This window comes from Macrobrachium rosenbergii, chromosome 8 (assembly GCF_040412425.1).
Source record: "Macrobrachium rosenbergii isolate ZJJX-2024 chromosome 8, ASM4041242v1, whole genome shotgun sequence".
Classification (NCBI taxonomy): Eukaryota; Metazoa; Arthropoda; class Malacostraca; order Decapoda; family Palaemonidae; genus Macrobrachium; species Macrobrachium rosenbergii.
This window is the reverse complement of record NC_089748.1, coordinates 41,986,098-42,002,114: the sequence shown is the minus strand read 5'-3', so window position 1 is coordinate 42,002,114 and position 16,017 is coordinate 41,986,098. Positions and strand designations below refer to the sequence as shown.

At 37.1% G+C, this 16,017-nt stretch overlaps 1 protein-coding gene across 3 annotated transcripts in view; it reads left to right on the top strand.

The window, feature by feature from the left end:
* Nucleotides 1-16,017, top strand: part of LOC136840750 (adrenocorticotropic hormone receptor-like) — a 267,970-nt gene that overhangs the window by 239,709 nt on the left and 12,244 nt on the right. For all 3 annotated transcript variants that reach the window (XM_067107599.1, XM_067107598.1, XM_067107600.1), the window contains 4 exons: nt 9,817-10,348; nt 12,261-12,411; nt 12,828-13,052; nt 15,122-15,216. In XM_067107599.1, the coding sequence (XP_066963700.1) occupies nt 10,241-10,348; nt 12,261-12,411; nt 12,828-13,052; nt 15,122-15,216 (579 nt within the window). In that variant the 5' untranslated portion in view covers nt 9,817-10,240. The remainder of the gene's footprint in view (nt 1-9,816; nt 10,349-12,260; nt 12,412-12,827; nt 13,053-15,121; nt 15,217-16,017) is intronic.

The window sequence follows — 16,017 nt, the reverse complement described above, 5'->3', positions numbered from 1 at the left end:
GGAGGGTGTATGATCAACATACCAATTTGCAGCCCTCTAGCCTCAGTAATTTTTAAGATATGAGGGCGGACGGACAAACAAAGCTGGCACAATAATTTTCTTTTACAGAAAGCTAAAAATGGAACGAGGACATTGAAGGTTTCTTTTATATTAAGACCAGAATAGAATTTATTCACGTTGATGAAACATGTGGGCGTGTGGCCATTTTTCAATGCTCTTGTGAAGGTGGGCGTTCAGACATCTTGGATTACTTATTCCTTTCATATTTTAATTAACTTTCGCCTCATGATTTCATGTTCAAGGAAAGTGATGCTTCTCATTTGGAAACTCATTGAAAGGGCGATGAATAATAGATGTTCAGTGCTGGCTGGTAAATAGTCTGAAAAAATATTCGTATATTTATACTGATAATTCCAGATACAATGAGTTACGGAGCTCTTTTAGTTTTCTGTAAAAGAAAGGCATCGTGCCGGCTTTGTCTGTCCGTCCCCACTTTATTCTGTCCCCACTTTTTCTGTCCGCCCTCAGATCTTAAAAACTACTGAGGCTCGAGGGCTGCAAATTGGTATGTTGATCATCCACCCTCCAATCACCAAACATACCAAATTGCACCCCTCTAGGCTCAATAGTTTTGATTTTATGTAAGGTTGAAGTTAGCTGTAATCGTGCTTCTTACAATGATATAGACTAGGCCACCACCGTGCCGTGGGTAAAGTTTCATGGGCCGCGGCTCATACAGCATCATACCGAGACCACCGAAAGATAGATCTATTTTCGGTGGCCTTGATTATTCGCTGTAGTGGCTGTACAGAAAACTCGATTGCGCCGAAGAAACTTCGTCGCATTTTTTACTTGTTTTATTCAACATCCTTCTCCCTACCTTGTCCTCTTCCATTTTCTCCACATGGCCAGCTCACGTCAGAACTCCTGAGAATCCATCTTTTCACCATTGTAGATCTATTAGCCACATTTTTCTCAAATACATTCGTACTGCTTTAAAATGGAAAACTGCAGTATCTTCAAAATTTTCGAAATTGAGATATGCCACCTACCGTGAAACACAAAATACAGTACACAGGTTACTGCAGTTTCAGAATGATTCTTCAATGCTTCATTTAGGGGTTCCCATTTGCAGCGTCTGCAAAATCAGTAGTAAGGCAAGGGAAAATTGCAGTAGGTACCATTTCTCTCAGTTTTGTATTTTTGCAGACACTTCAGTCTTCCATTTTAGGGCAGTATGGGCCTCTGTGTTGTTATTACTGATACTATACAGAGAATACTTCAGTAGTTTTAAACTCTGTCAGTTTTATATAATTATGGTTTTATATAATTATGAACATTTGTATTACACTAACCAAACTATAGACCAGTGATATTTCCCAAAACGAATTCTTTGTTGTTCAAACAAATTACAGTGTAAATATAAGATCTAGACTTTAGCTTTCCACGAGATCATAAGTTGTAACATTTCATATTAGTTAGAAAGAAGGTTGGAGGCCATCTTAATTATTTAGAAAACAAGGTTGGAGGCCATCTTAATTATTTAGAAACAAGGTTGGAGGCCATCTTAATGATTTGGAAACAAGGTTGGAGGCCATCTTAATTATTTAGAAGCAAGGTTGGAGGCCACCATAATTATTTAGAAGCAAGGATGGAGGCCATCTTAATTATCTGGAAACAAGGTTGGAAGCCATCTTAATTATTTAGAAAACAAGGTTGGAGGCCATCTTAATTATTTAGAAAACAAGGTTGGGGGCCATCTTAATCATTTGGAAACAAGCTTGGAGGCCATCATAATTATTTAGGAGCAAGGTTGGAGGCCATCATAATGATTTAGAAACATGGCGGCAGGAAGTGGTAAAAAATTTGTTCAACCTTTGGACGACAAGCACAATAATAAATCCAACCCTGCCTCTCCCAACGAGGCGTGATACAAGATACCCTGATTTGTTCGGGGGTAATATTTTACGCTTTATCCCTCGAGAAATTCCAGAATTCCCACTTGACCGAAATATTAGGGGGGGATATCATTAATAACTCACCGAATTTCGAGGTTAAAGTCTAAGGGAGATAAACTCCATAAATCAACTCCTTTGGCGAAAGCTTCCTGGTAACGGATGAGGATTCATTATTTTTTTTTTTTTTTTTTTTTAGTTTGAAGGGATGTTCGTGTTGCCATAGAAACCGGCTAGTGTCAGTCTTTTTTTTTTATTAAGTTTGTTAAATATATATATGTGTAGGAAAGAAGAACAAGGAGATGATGTATAGAGAGCATTCTCAGGCAAACTTGGCCGAAGCCTAAGATATATTTCCGACGGGATTGCGCGATTAATAGCTGCTTTTCTTGAGCAAGCACGAGAGAGAGAGAGAGAGAGAGACAGACCAATAAGAGCTGTTCGTAAGTAAGCCCGAGAGAGAGAGAGAGAGAGATGAATAGGTGCTGTTCTTAAGCAGGTACGAGAGAGAGAGAGAAAGAGAGAGAGAGGTTAATAGGTGTTGTTCTTAAGCAGGCACGAGAGAGATAGAGAGAGATTAATAGATGCTGTTCCTAAGCAAGCACGAGAGAGAGAGAGAGAGAGAGAGAGAGAGAGAGAGAGAGAGAGAGAGAGAGAGAGAGAGAGAGAGAGAGAGAGCGGTTAAGCATGCAACAGAGTATTTTAGTCGCACTTGTCTATAACTTAATACAAATTTTAATCTGAAATGCGATTATCGTACACGTGTCTCCAGAGGCGTCGTACCTTACACGTTTTTAACCATAGGCAAAGGTACTTAATTCAACCTTTAATCGGATCGATCTCGTGGTCTCCTTTCTAGCTAGAAGCTTATGATCGTCGTTAAGCTAATTGATGATGAGAAAGCTTAGTGGGCTGGTAAAGTATTTTCGTCTGCCAACCCCCGCCCCACTTGTCCTAGCTGAGGTAAGCTTCTCCCCCATCTCCACCCACACCCTCCACCTCCACCAATACCCTCCCCCCCTGAGATATACGATAAATAACGGTCTGGGTTGGTATTTAAATGAACGGGTAACCGTTATTGCTGAATTATTTAAGAAAACGCGTAACTTATCAGTAAATTTTCTCTTTTTAAGTTTTCTGTAAAAGAAAACTATTGTCCGGCCGCACTTTCTCTGTCCGCCCTCAGATCTTAAAATCTACTGAGGCTAGAGGGCTGCAAATTGGTATGTTGATCATCCACCCTCCACTTATCAAACTTACCAAATTGCAGCCCTCTAGCCTCAGTAGTTTTGATTCTATTTAAGGTTAAAGTTAGCCATAATCGTGCTTCTGGCAACGCATCAACACAGGCCACCACGGCCGGCCGAGAGTTTCATGGGCCGCGGCTCATACAGCATTATACCGAGACCCCCTAAAGATAGATCTATTTTCGGTGGCCTTGATTATGCGCCGTACAGAAAACTCGATTGCGCCGAAGAAACTTCAGCACATTATTTACTTGTTTATCTTTTTTATATTTTTAATATGAAGGTAGACTGGACAGCTGTCCCAGTCATCTAGCCAGGCTTATTTCGCTGTTAGACTCTGGAGTGATAAACGATTAATATCAGAGTGACTGTACCAGAGGTTCCTAAGGATATATCAACCAGTGGTTGACTTCTTTTGTTCTGCACCGACCTGAGAGTTAATTCTTGTGATAGATTACACAGCTTCGAACGGAACTAAACGAAAAAAGAAAATAAATTAGAAAAAAAAAGGCTGAAAATTATATGAGCAACCATGTTTACCCAGAATGCCTCAAGTTTGACAACTTACAAGGCTTTTTTCGTTTTGGTTACCTTGGTAACAAGTGAATTGTAATCTTTGATGCAAGGTAAAAGTTTATATATATATATATATATATATATATATATATATATATATATATATATATATATATATATATATATGACTGTGAAATATTTTCTGTTAAAACAGAATTCCATCAAATATAAGGAGCCCATAGGAATGCCCAAATGTGGAAAATAAAGGCTGTATTTCAGAGACCGAACTGTCTATATTTGCCTGAGGAGAGAGACAGTTTGGTTTCTGAAATGTAGCATTTATTTTCTACATCTTGGCATTGTTATGGGCTTCTTTATATATATATATATATATATATATATATATATATATATATATATATATATATATATATATATATATATATATATATACTCAGTTCACTGGATTGAAATTTTAGTCTGGAAAAGATCACCCATAATTTATACTCGGTTCACTTATCTCAGATTTTGCGGTTGTAGAATATCACCGAAAGGATTGATGGAAATATTTGATAAGAATTATATTTTTTTAATTTCTCAAGAGTGGCAGCTTAAAATAGAATTTGATCATCTTAGGTACAAATAGTTTTGAAGGTCCAGCCTTCAGAAGTTTTACGCATTTTCTTCTGTTCTTCAGAACTTTGAGGATTTTCCATATTTTAGAATTTTAAAAGGACTTCATTCTTATCCTTGAGAATCTTCAAGGATTTTTCTTCATCCTTCAGAATTTCGAGATATTTGTTCCGTCAGAATCATAACTTTTTAGTTTTCCGTAAAAGAAAACTATTGCGCCTGCTTGGTCTGTCCGTCCGCACTTTTTCTGTCCGCCCGCAGATCTTAAAAACTACAGAGGCTAGAGGGCTGCAAATTGGTATGTTGATCATCCACCCTCCAATCATCAAACATACCAAAATGCAGCCCCCTAGCCTCATTAGTTTTTCATTTTATTTAAGGTTAAAGTTAGCCATAATCGTGGTTTTGTCAACGATATAGGATAGGCCACCATCGGCCCGTGGTTAAAGTTTCATGGACCGCGGCTCATTTAACATAATACCGAGACCACCGAAAGATAGACCCATTTTCAGCGGCCTTGATTATACGCCGTAGCAGCTGTACAGAAAACTCGATTGCGCCGAAGAGACTCCGGTGCAATTTTCACTGGATTTAAGTTTTCTGTTTCTCAGTCTTCACAAACTTAGTGATTATATTTTGCTTTTCGAAAACTTTTGTAAAAAAAAAAAAAAAAAAAAAAAAAAAAAAAAAAAAAATCATGAGTCCTTCAATATCGTGAAATATTTCCCTCCATATTTTAGGACCTGGAAGATTTTTCATTACTTACGAATACGAAAGAAGGATTTCATATCCTTTGATATCCTTGATTGTCATATAAAAAATGAGCATCACTTCTCGATTAATCATCTTATCAACCTTGACGTCAGAATTTATATAATGAACACGTCATGACCTCATTATAGCTAATCTGTGTATCTCAACCAAACGATATAATATGTAACTAGAAATTCAGGTTTCACTTTGGTTTATCCACCTATATTCTTTTCTTGTATGTGTATATGCACACACACATGTATAATATACATATATATATATATATATATATATATATATATATATATATATATATATATATATATATATATATATATATATTGTAATGTTCATAAAGCTTCTTATATATATCTCCAGACTTGAGGACAAGAATACCTCTATAAAAAACACTTGAGGGTAAGAATACCTCTATAAAAACACAGAACTGCGCTATATTTTAATATTAGATCTAAATAATGGCTTGTCACAACCTGAGATTTCCAGAAAAACTTTCATTTCTATTTTTCTTCCATTTTCTTCTTGCGTGGGCTGCTGAGAATATTCAGCGTCTTTACCGTTCATTTTTGCTGTGTCTCATTTATTCCAGCATCTGTGCCCTAGTTTGTGGTCACCCAATCGTCATAGGTGACACACTGTTGCCCTCCATATAGCCATTGTTCTAAAACCTGTGACAATGCCGTAACCTCCATATAGGCCTAACATAGTCTTAGGTTCGGGTTCTTTTGGTTAAGGGTACACTAAAGCCCATTTTCTGTCAATGTATTCATTTTTAGAGGCTAATTTGTGTTAATTATGCATTTATGGTATTTTTTCAGGCATATTCGTCTTTCCTTCTTTTATTTGTTACACTTTTCACGTTTTGCACTTATGGTTTTATTCCGTGGAGCTTTCTTATATTCAATATATTATGAATAATATTGAATATAATATTCATTACCTGGTAGCTTAGATCCTATTTTGAATAAGTTCCATCGTGCTTTAGTAAATATTATTCATTAATGAAGCCACTTCTTTTACATCACTTTGAATTTCAAGACGAAAAACTTCAAAATATTTATATTTCTCCCTTATTCATAATCTCAGCAAGAATGGATTTCACCCTTCCCAGACAACTGATCTTGAATCTCAGTACCAGACTGGAAATGTGAATTACGCCAACATGATTCCTAACTGATCATGTTCCTAATGCGCTTTCTTCTTTTCATAATTTTTCTTCTCGTCTCCTCTCCTCTGCAAGGCAATCACCCGTTTCATTATCATTATCCATTTTTCCCCATTCCAGGGCTCGCCAATCAAAGTTCCACTTTTTCCAGATCCTGGAGGACTGCGGATGGTCTCCGTTATTTCAGGCTGCTTCGAAACTTGATTGCTAACGTTCTGTTAATAGTATACTCAATTTTTTCCCAGGATTCCAGTGACGTTTGAACTAGCACCGTTTCCAGAAACGGGAGGGGGACTCTGAGTGGTCTCCGTTATTCCAGGCTTTTTCGAAGCTTGACAGCTGACATTCTGTTAACTTTGCATTTCATTTTTTTCTAGATTCCAGTAACATTTTAAGCAGCACCGTTTCCAGAAACGGGAGGAGGACTATGGCTGGTCTTCGATATTCCAGACTTCTACGAAACTTGACAGTTGACATCCTGTTAATTATGCTTTTCGTCTTTTCCAGGATTCCAGTGACATTCAAGTATATTAGTCTTGTTGACAAGATAGGGAGAAATATGTGCTTATTTAGTAAACAAGACGAGTTTATATGATGAAAAAAATTATTCGAATTATACATACATACATACACAATGCATATATATATATATATATATATATATATATATATATATATATATATATATATATATATATATATTGTAAACTAACAGTAAATATCCGAATAATTACCACATACATGAAAGCAGTCGACCTCTCTCTATACTCTATAGTGTATACCCTGTCACCGAAAAATGAACCTCTATTGATAGTCGGTCATGGCAACACTGTGTGATGTACTTGCCCACAAACACAGAATGAAAGGAAAAATGCTGGAGAGAAAAACAGATAAATGGTTTTATGAAAGAGGAGAGAGAGAAAACACACGAATGTAAAGAAACAGAGAGAGAGAGAGAGAGAGAGAGAATACAAACGAATAAAGAGAGAGAGAAATAACAGTAATCACATTGTCTTAAAGCATCATGATATAGGTCTAGACCCCGACATTTTTTTTTTTTTTCCAGTTATTGATAACTGACTAAATTCGGTACTTTTCATATAAAATTTTTAACATTAAAATAACAGACTCTCCCCTATATATAAGTTAGTTCTAGTCGAAAAGTGCGTAAGATTATCAGTTAGGTTGAGCTCTTTATTACCACTTAGTATCCTTCATAACTGTCGCCCGTTATGAGGTAAAATCATCACAACTTCTTTTATTACTTTTGTTATATTAAGCCGAGGGATGTTACTATCATTCCTCCGAGGTTGTTTTCCCCGCACGTCCTTTTCAAACACCTCCGTTACGACCCATATAAGTCGACTGACCACCACATTATTGCTCGACAGAGACACAACTTGTGTTTGAGGAAATGATCAATCAAAGTTTCCTTTGCCTGAGGCTTGTAGAAATCAGAGCTTCCCTGGCGCAGGGGACACCAACCGCGTCCTGGGAATTCATGTCTGACGGAACGAAATCGCCTTTGATATTTTGACTGTTTATCTTCTCGCTTTTTCAATTCCATTCGTTCAATATCGAAATTAAATGGGCAATTAAAACTTCTTACTTATCATTTCAAGAGTTTACGATTGTTCTCCAATTTTAAGCTGAATTTAAGATAACTATTCTATATATCCACCGAGAGATAAATCAAATGAACATGGCCCGTGATTGTTCAATAGTATCACTTTTGTATTTTATATATTATTAATTATTATCTTTGAGGTGCTTAGCTCTTAAGGAGCAAGTGCTAATAACATTCTCTAAGACATATATATATATATATATATATATATATATATATATATATATATATATATATATATATATATATATATATATATATATATATATATAATGTTTGAGGGTAATAGTAAAATTAAATATATATGGTAGTTTATCTTTTACTAATACATATATATATATATATATATATATATATATATATATATATATATATATATATAACAATAATTAGATAAAAAAAATAATCAACAGCAGAAAGTACGGAAATGTAAATAAAATTGCAATAAAGATCAGCATTGTATCTAATATTACCTCTTTTCATTTTGGAAATATGTGATCATGTTATACCAGCCAGCATATAAACAATCGCTACGATATTTATCCGTGCTTTATACTTTCCCGCGCGGTGCACTGTAGGTCTAACCCACATTGATCTCAGGACTTGATTTCTCCTCGCTTTAATCTAACAAGCAATATATAGGAAGTTATTATTGAGGTCTGCATGAAGGAAAGGCAATAACAAGTATGCAACATTCGGACTAGAGTTTTTTGGAGAGTTTTGACCGGGTCAGTCATGTCTCTTTTGAAACTCATTGGCGACATAATGACTTTTATCTATTAAAAAGCCCTTTGTTGGCCGAGTCGGTTGAGCTTCAGACTGTCATTCGATGGGCCGGAGTTCAATTCCCGCCGCCGGCTGATGAAGAGTTAGAGGAATTTATTTCTGGTGGTAGAAATTCATTTCTTGCTATAATGTGGTTCGGATTCCACAATAAGCTGTAGGTCCCGTTGCTAAGTAACCAATTGGTTCTTAGCCACGTAAAATAAGTCTAATCTTTCGGGCCAGCCCTAGGAGAGCTGTTAATCAGCTCAGTGGTCTGGTAAAGCTAAGGTATACTTAACTTTAACTTAACTTCATCTATTAAAGAAAATATCTTAACCGAAACATGTATGTTAACGGGATGTATACTTGTATATGTATCGTAGTACTGTTTTCTGTTATATAGGTTGTCGGTTAGAAAACCCTTATAACACAGACTTCTTCGAAACTTGACAGCTGACATTCTGTTCATAGTGCATTCAACTTTTCCAGGATTCCAGTAACATTTTAACTAGCACCGTTTCCAGAAACGGGAGGAAGACTATGGATGGTCTCCGATATTCCAGGCTTCCTCGAAACTTGACAGCTGACATTCTGTCAATAGTGCATTCAACTTTTCCAGGATTCCAGTAACATTTTAACTAGCATTGCTTCCAGAAACGGGAGGAGGACTATGGATGGTCTCCGATATTCCAGGCTTCCTCGAAACTTGACAGCTGACATTCTGTCAATAGTGCATTCAACTTTTCCAGGATTCCAGTAACATTTTAACTAGCATCGCTTCCAGAAACGGGAGGAGGACTATGGATGGTCTCCGATATTCCAGGCTTCCTCGAAACTTGACAGCTGACATTCTGTCAATAGTGCGTTCCACTTTTCCAGGGTTCCAGTAACATTTTAACTAGCACCGTTTCCAGAAACGGGAGGAGGACTATGGGTGGTCTCCGATATTCCAGGCTTCTTCGAAAGTTGACAGCTAACATTCTGTTCACTGTGCATGGGTCTTTTCCAGGATTCCAGTGACATTTCAACCAGCACCGTTTCCAGAAACGGACTGGCTATAGTAGGTTTCCATAATTCCAGACTTCTTCGAAACTTGACAGCTGACATTCTATTAATCGTGCATTTCGTCTTTTCCAGGATTTTCCGGTGGCGTTTCCTTCAGCTGTCGTCAAAGGGTCAACGATGATAACCCGCTGGAAGAACGTACCGGAAGGGAACGAAAATAGGGATTATGTCACTGGCGTTTCTGGAACACAGAAAACGCTCCAGTAACCAATGATTGGTTGGCATTAGAAGCAAGAATTTTGAGTGGATTACCGAAACTTTCCTGGATGACAAGAACGATTTTGCCGCTGGTATTCCTGGAATGTGGAAAACGCCCCCATAACCAAATGGTTAAGCGAGAATTTTGAAAGGAATTGAGTTCCTTGGAGAATCACTGAAGAGAAGTAAATTTTTTTTCCCAGAAAACAAAGTCAACAATTGAGGAATGAAAAACTGAAAAATAAAAGAAAAACTTTTTTTTTAATTGGTTGATCCAGGAGCACTTCCAGAGACAAGCATGGCTTCCTTAAATAGTACGGAATCCTTAGAAGCCTTCGAGGCCGACGTTCACAATAAAACTGAGGCATACGACGACAGAAAAGAACTCTATTCCTATATCATTCCGGTAAGTGATGATGAATCTTTGTTCTGTAATGCAAGAAATGAATCTTTGTTCTGTAATGCAGGAAATGAATCTTTGTTTTGTAATGCAGGAAATGAATCTTTGTTCTGTAATGCAAGAAATGAATCTTTGTTCTGTAATGCAAGAAATGAATCTTTGTTCTGTAATGCAAGAAATGAATTTTTGTTCTGTAATGGAAGAAATGAATCTTTGTTCTGTAATGCAAGAAATGAACTTTGTTCTGTAATGCAAGAAATGAATCTTTGTTCTGTAATGCAAGAAATGAATTTTTGTTCTGTAATGCAAGAAATGAATCTTTGTTCTGTAATGGAAGAAATGAATCTTTGTTCTGTAATGCAAGAAATGAATCTTTGTTCTGTAATGCAAGAAATGAATCGTTGTTCTGTAATGCAAGAAATGAATGATCTTCAATTAAAATATATTCCTTGGCCGACAGGGTCATATAACCATTTGTTTATTGAATATTTCATGGTTCTCTTTTTTTTGTATTCTTTCACATTCAGGAATTTTGTTTTATTAGTAATTTAGAAAACATTTTGGTTTGTGACGTATGAATGAATGGTCATTACGAAGAATTATGGAACCTGTTTTATGTGTGTGTGTATATATATGCTAATCATTTCCCAGAATGTTAGTATTCAGTAACATGAAGATGATCTTGATCATTAATGTGGCAGTCTTGTATATTCCTTTTTTTTAATGCTCTAATATATTTTTCCTCTCCTGGGCAAACAGGCATTACATATTAGAGAAATTTGTCAGGCTAGTGATAGCCAGTGGCTTATCCGCAGCTCCAATGTGGTGTATGTGTGAATAATAATAATAATAATAATAATAATGATGATAATAATATAGCCGGTGGGAAATAGATCCTTCCCTGTGTACGTAATGAAAAAAGGTTAATATGATATTGAGTACACAAGGTAACATTTACCTTGCATAAGTGCTGAGCCTATGTATACTCTAGGATCATTCCGGTGCTGTGGAGGATTAAGCCTAAGCTTACATCCTACGAGATTTATTTGCCTTAACTCGGCTCAGAAGGATTAGGCCTCGTTAAAAAGGACTGAAGTCGGACTAGGGACTGTTGGATGCGTTGAGCTCTTGGCAAACACTCTGCTTATAGTCAGCCAGGTTCGAGTCACTTTTAACTGCCAAGGATATACGGGCAATGAGATGGACTGTTCTCACGAACTTAGATACAAGAGCTTATATAAAATGTTGTCCCACAAACAACCACTGCAGAGAGGAAGTTACTGTACAAATGGATTTTGGAATAAAAAGATGCAGATGGAGTAACACTGCCAAAAGAGAAATTAGTACTAGCTTGATGGAAAGATTGTATTGAGGATTTCATGATTGTGGGAGAGAGATGGCAGAGTTGAATAGTATAATTGTGGACAGGGTTAGTGTAAGTTTTAGAGTGCTTGCAGAAGGACATTAGGAAGTGATAAATGGAGATTGTGAGAATTGCAGTGGCAATGTGTTAATTGGTATGCAGGGAAGGTGTATGATACAGGAGATAACTTACTGAGTGCAGCTGATGAGCCTTCTGCTAAAAAGATTGATGTGGAAGTATAGATAAGGGGTTCATCCACAAGTCAGTAGTGATTTTTTTTCTCTAGTCACCCCTTTTTAGGCAAAACAGCTTAAGGATAAGCAATATATACATATGTGTGTGTGTGTATGGGTGCGTGCGTTATGTCGTGAAGAAAATAATGATTATTTTAACACATTTATGTACAACTGCTCCCTAAACCCTTCTATATGGTTAGGTAATAGTGAACAGTATAATGTTTTGTCTTATCTTATCTAAGTCTCCCACTCAAACAACCCCTTTAGATAAACTACGAGTATTTACGACATATATCTCAGATGTTTCCAACTCTTGCAGGTCTACATAGGCCTATGTCTTGCGTCTGGAATCGTGAGCTCCACCGTTGTGTTGGCTATTCCTTGGGTCAAGAGACCCATCTCTCCGACAGTTCGTCTCTCCCTGTCTCTGGCAGCAGCGAACACTGTATTCTGCTTCATATTTACTTTAGGTATGTTTTTAAAAAAATCGTGAGATGTTGGGTAGAAGTAGTGTTGGCTTCAAACTGTTTATGTATTGGTTTGTCCTGTTAAAGGGTTTGGAAAACTGAAATATCTCTGCATGTGACGTTATAAAGGATTGTGGAAGCTTACAGAGACTGTAGAAGTTATTAGAACACCTGTGTATGTTTCCTTATGAAGAGTTTTCTGTGCTTGATTATAAGTGAATGTCTGACTAAAATGTACAGGTTCCTGCATGTACAATAAATAGTTTCAGTAAGATCTTATGCACCTCTTCATATTCATATATCATATCTAGACAAAAGAAGTGAATTATAACTAGAAATTGCTGTAAATATTTTATAAAATTTCCATATACCATGTAAATGGATGTACTGTAAAGCTAAAATTCAGTCTCCCACCACAGACTTACTCCTCATGTACCTGAGGAAAGTGAGGAACATCGAATTTCCGGTGTGCGCCCACCTCGTCCTCGAGACGGTCAGACTTTGGATCATCCTCGTCCAGATCTTCCACCTGCTGGCACTCGCCCTCAACCACTACATAGGGATCCTGAAGCCCTTGCATTATGCAGCCACGATCACTCCGCAGGTGCTCAAGAGTATCATAGTCATCCTGTGGCTCACACCACGTGAGTATTCAAAGAATCTTCAGGTATAGGCCTATGTTGTTTTTCCATTTGGCTTATGCCACGTTAGTATTCGAAGAGTTTTCAGGTATAGGCCAATGTTGTTTTTCTATTCTGTTTCCTTAGTGATTTGCAGGTTAATTTTATGCTACTTTTTTGTATTAAGAGATAGTTATTTTTATTTGTTTTTCTTCTCAGCCCCTTATCGTCTAATCAGATTCGAATGGACATAACGAGATTAGCGCAGTTACCATAAACTAATTCAGAGTAAGTTGTACTCATACCGTGCCTGATTTGGTTCAGGCAAGCTCTCTCTCTCTCTCTCTCTCTCTCTCTCTCTCTCTCTCTCTCTCTCTCTCTCTCTCTCTCTCTCTCTCTCTCTCAAACAGACATCACGTAGACTTATCCCCTTCAGCAGACTTTCTCCTCAACAGGCACTCGACGTGGACGCCTGCTGTTGTCGGGACGAGAGAGAGAGAGACAAACAGCGGGAAAGATAAAAGATAAAATAAAAAAAAAAAGTATAAAGATTATGTTTGCCGTTCCGCTGATCCTCCGCTGGCGAGCGAGAGGCTTAACCAGAGCAATATCCGGCAGACAATGGAAAGTTTATCCGGACGAACGGCTCCGGCCATGGCGAACTCTCCAAAGCTCATTAGCCTCTGTTAGTCTTATCGGGACTTTTCGAACTGCCAAATGGACACACACACACACACACACACACACACACACACACACACACACACACACACACACACACACACCGCTTTGCTGAAGGACGAGTATAATAAGTTAACTCGTACTGGTGTGGTCTTTTTGTGTTATTCTCTCAAATGGCTTTCGAATTTTTAAGTAAACTGTCGACACCTGTTACTGGGAGGACGTTTCGGATTACCTGTACTAGTCCTATGTTTGTCCAGAGGGTTTCGAGTTTTTTAATGACCTGGTTACTGGGAGGACCGGTTGAATTACCGGTACTGGTCTTATATTTCTTTAGAGGTTTTCGAATCTATGAATGGTCTAGATACTCGGAGCGGGCTTGTTAGAGTACCGGTATTTGGTCCTGAATTTCTGTATTCTTCTCACTCGGCTTTCGAGTTTTCAAGTAGACCCCAGTTACCGGGAGGACTTGTTAGACAACTCAAAGCAAATTTGAAAACATTAACATTCTGTTTGGTATACTAACTTAGTTTTTAACGGAAATATAGGCTATATCTTAAGATTCAAAGCAAAGTAACTGGATGTTTCTCCACAGAAGCTGTTTAGGAAACTCACTGTGACAGTAACGTGATATATATATATATATATATATATATATATATATATATATATATATATATATATATATATATATATATATATATATATATATATATATAATCACAAACAGAACGAATCTACTTTCACTTTTGATACCTGATATTCTGACATATAAAAGAGACATTGTTTTATTTTCCACTTCAGCAAATGGTGTATGATGTATATTGTACATAACATGCATCAAAATAGCAAGACTATACTTCGAGTAACATTAAGAAGGACAAATTGATATGTGCCGTTGTTTTATAATATACTCAATTGTCAACTTTTTTGTTCATGCCTATCCTTTTAACCAGTTCTTCATACCTCTCTCTCTCTCTCTCTCTCTCTCTCTCTCTCTCTCTCTCTCTCTCTCTCTCTCTCTCTCTCTCTACCGTCAGTGCACCTCATGCAGTGCACTGTAGGCATTACTTAAGGTTCTTTGCAGCGTCCCTTCGGCCCCTAGCTGCAACCCCTTTCATTCCTTTTACTATTCCTCCGTTCATATTCTGTTACTTCCATCTTACTTTCCACCCTCTCCTAACAATTGATTCACAGTGAAACTGCTTTGAGGTTTTCCTCCTGTTACACCTTTCAAACCTTTTTACTGTCAATATTCGTTTCAGCGCTGAATGACCTCATAGGTCTATTCTATTCTGTTCTCTCTCTCTCTCTCTCTCTCTCTCTCTCTCTCTCTCTCTCTCTCTCTCTCTCTCTCTCTCTCTCTCTTCCTCGGGAACTGTGGATAATCGAGTTTCTCTTTTTCATTTCAGTGATTGGGATGTTCGTCGGGTTTTCCGTCGTGCCGAACCAGGGTTACCAATCAAAAGATTGCATGAAGAATGACTTCTACCACACAGGACTCACAGTAAGTTCAGCGGTCAGAATGTTTATGAACAAATTCTATCCAGCTTATTGACTTAATTTTTTTACTAGTCACTGGTCCCATTAAACTATTTTACTGTTACTAATCCATACTGTATTTAAGGAAATAACTGTGTCTATGATTTTTTCGATCTCATAAGTATAAATCCAAACTAATCACAATAAGTGTCTTAGGAATCGTCACATAATAAGAACGTAATGATATACTGTACTTTCTGATCCGATTAAGGCTCCATTTGCTCCCAACGAGCCAAAGATAATAGTCATAATAAATAATTGTAGTAGAAATAATAATTATCCTGTTGTTGAACAGAGAAAAGGTCTACATTATTTTGCTAATAGGACAATTATAAGAATGATTTTTTACATAAAAAAGAAGTTTGAGGTGTAAGTTATAGGAAATTCAGCCAAAAGGAGAATCTCATACTTTTGCAGAGACAAGCAGACGAAGCGGACCAGAACAGATCTCTGACATTTCTCATAAAAAATGCTCTTGCAAATGTCCAGATTACAAGATACTGTACAGTCAGAATCTCTCTGAGTATCACCAGAACTGATTTCCAACATCGTCTCAGAAACATGTTGGAAATTAGTTTTACTGAAAATTATTTTTGCATTTCATGTACAGTTTATATCTCTGAGTAGCACCAAGACTGCTGTCTAATATTTTTCTGAGAGATTTCATCTAAAATAAAGTATTTTTTTTTACAGTCCCTGTACAGTCAGTCAGAATCTCTGAATATCACCAGAACAAATTTCTGACAGTGTCTCAGAAAAATGTCGG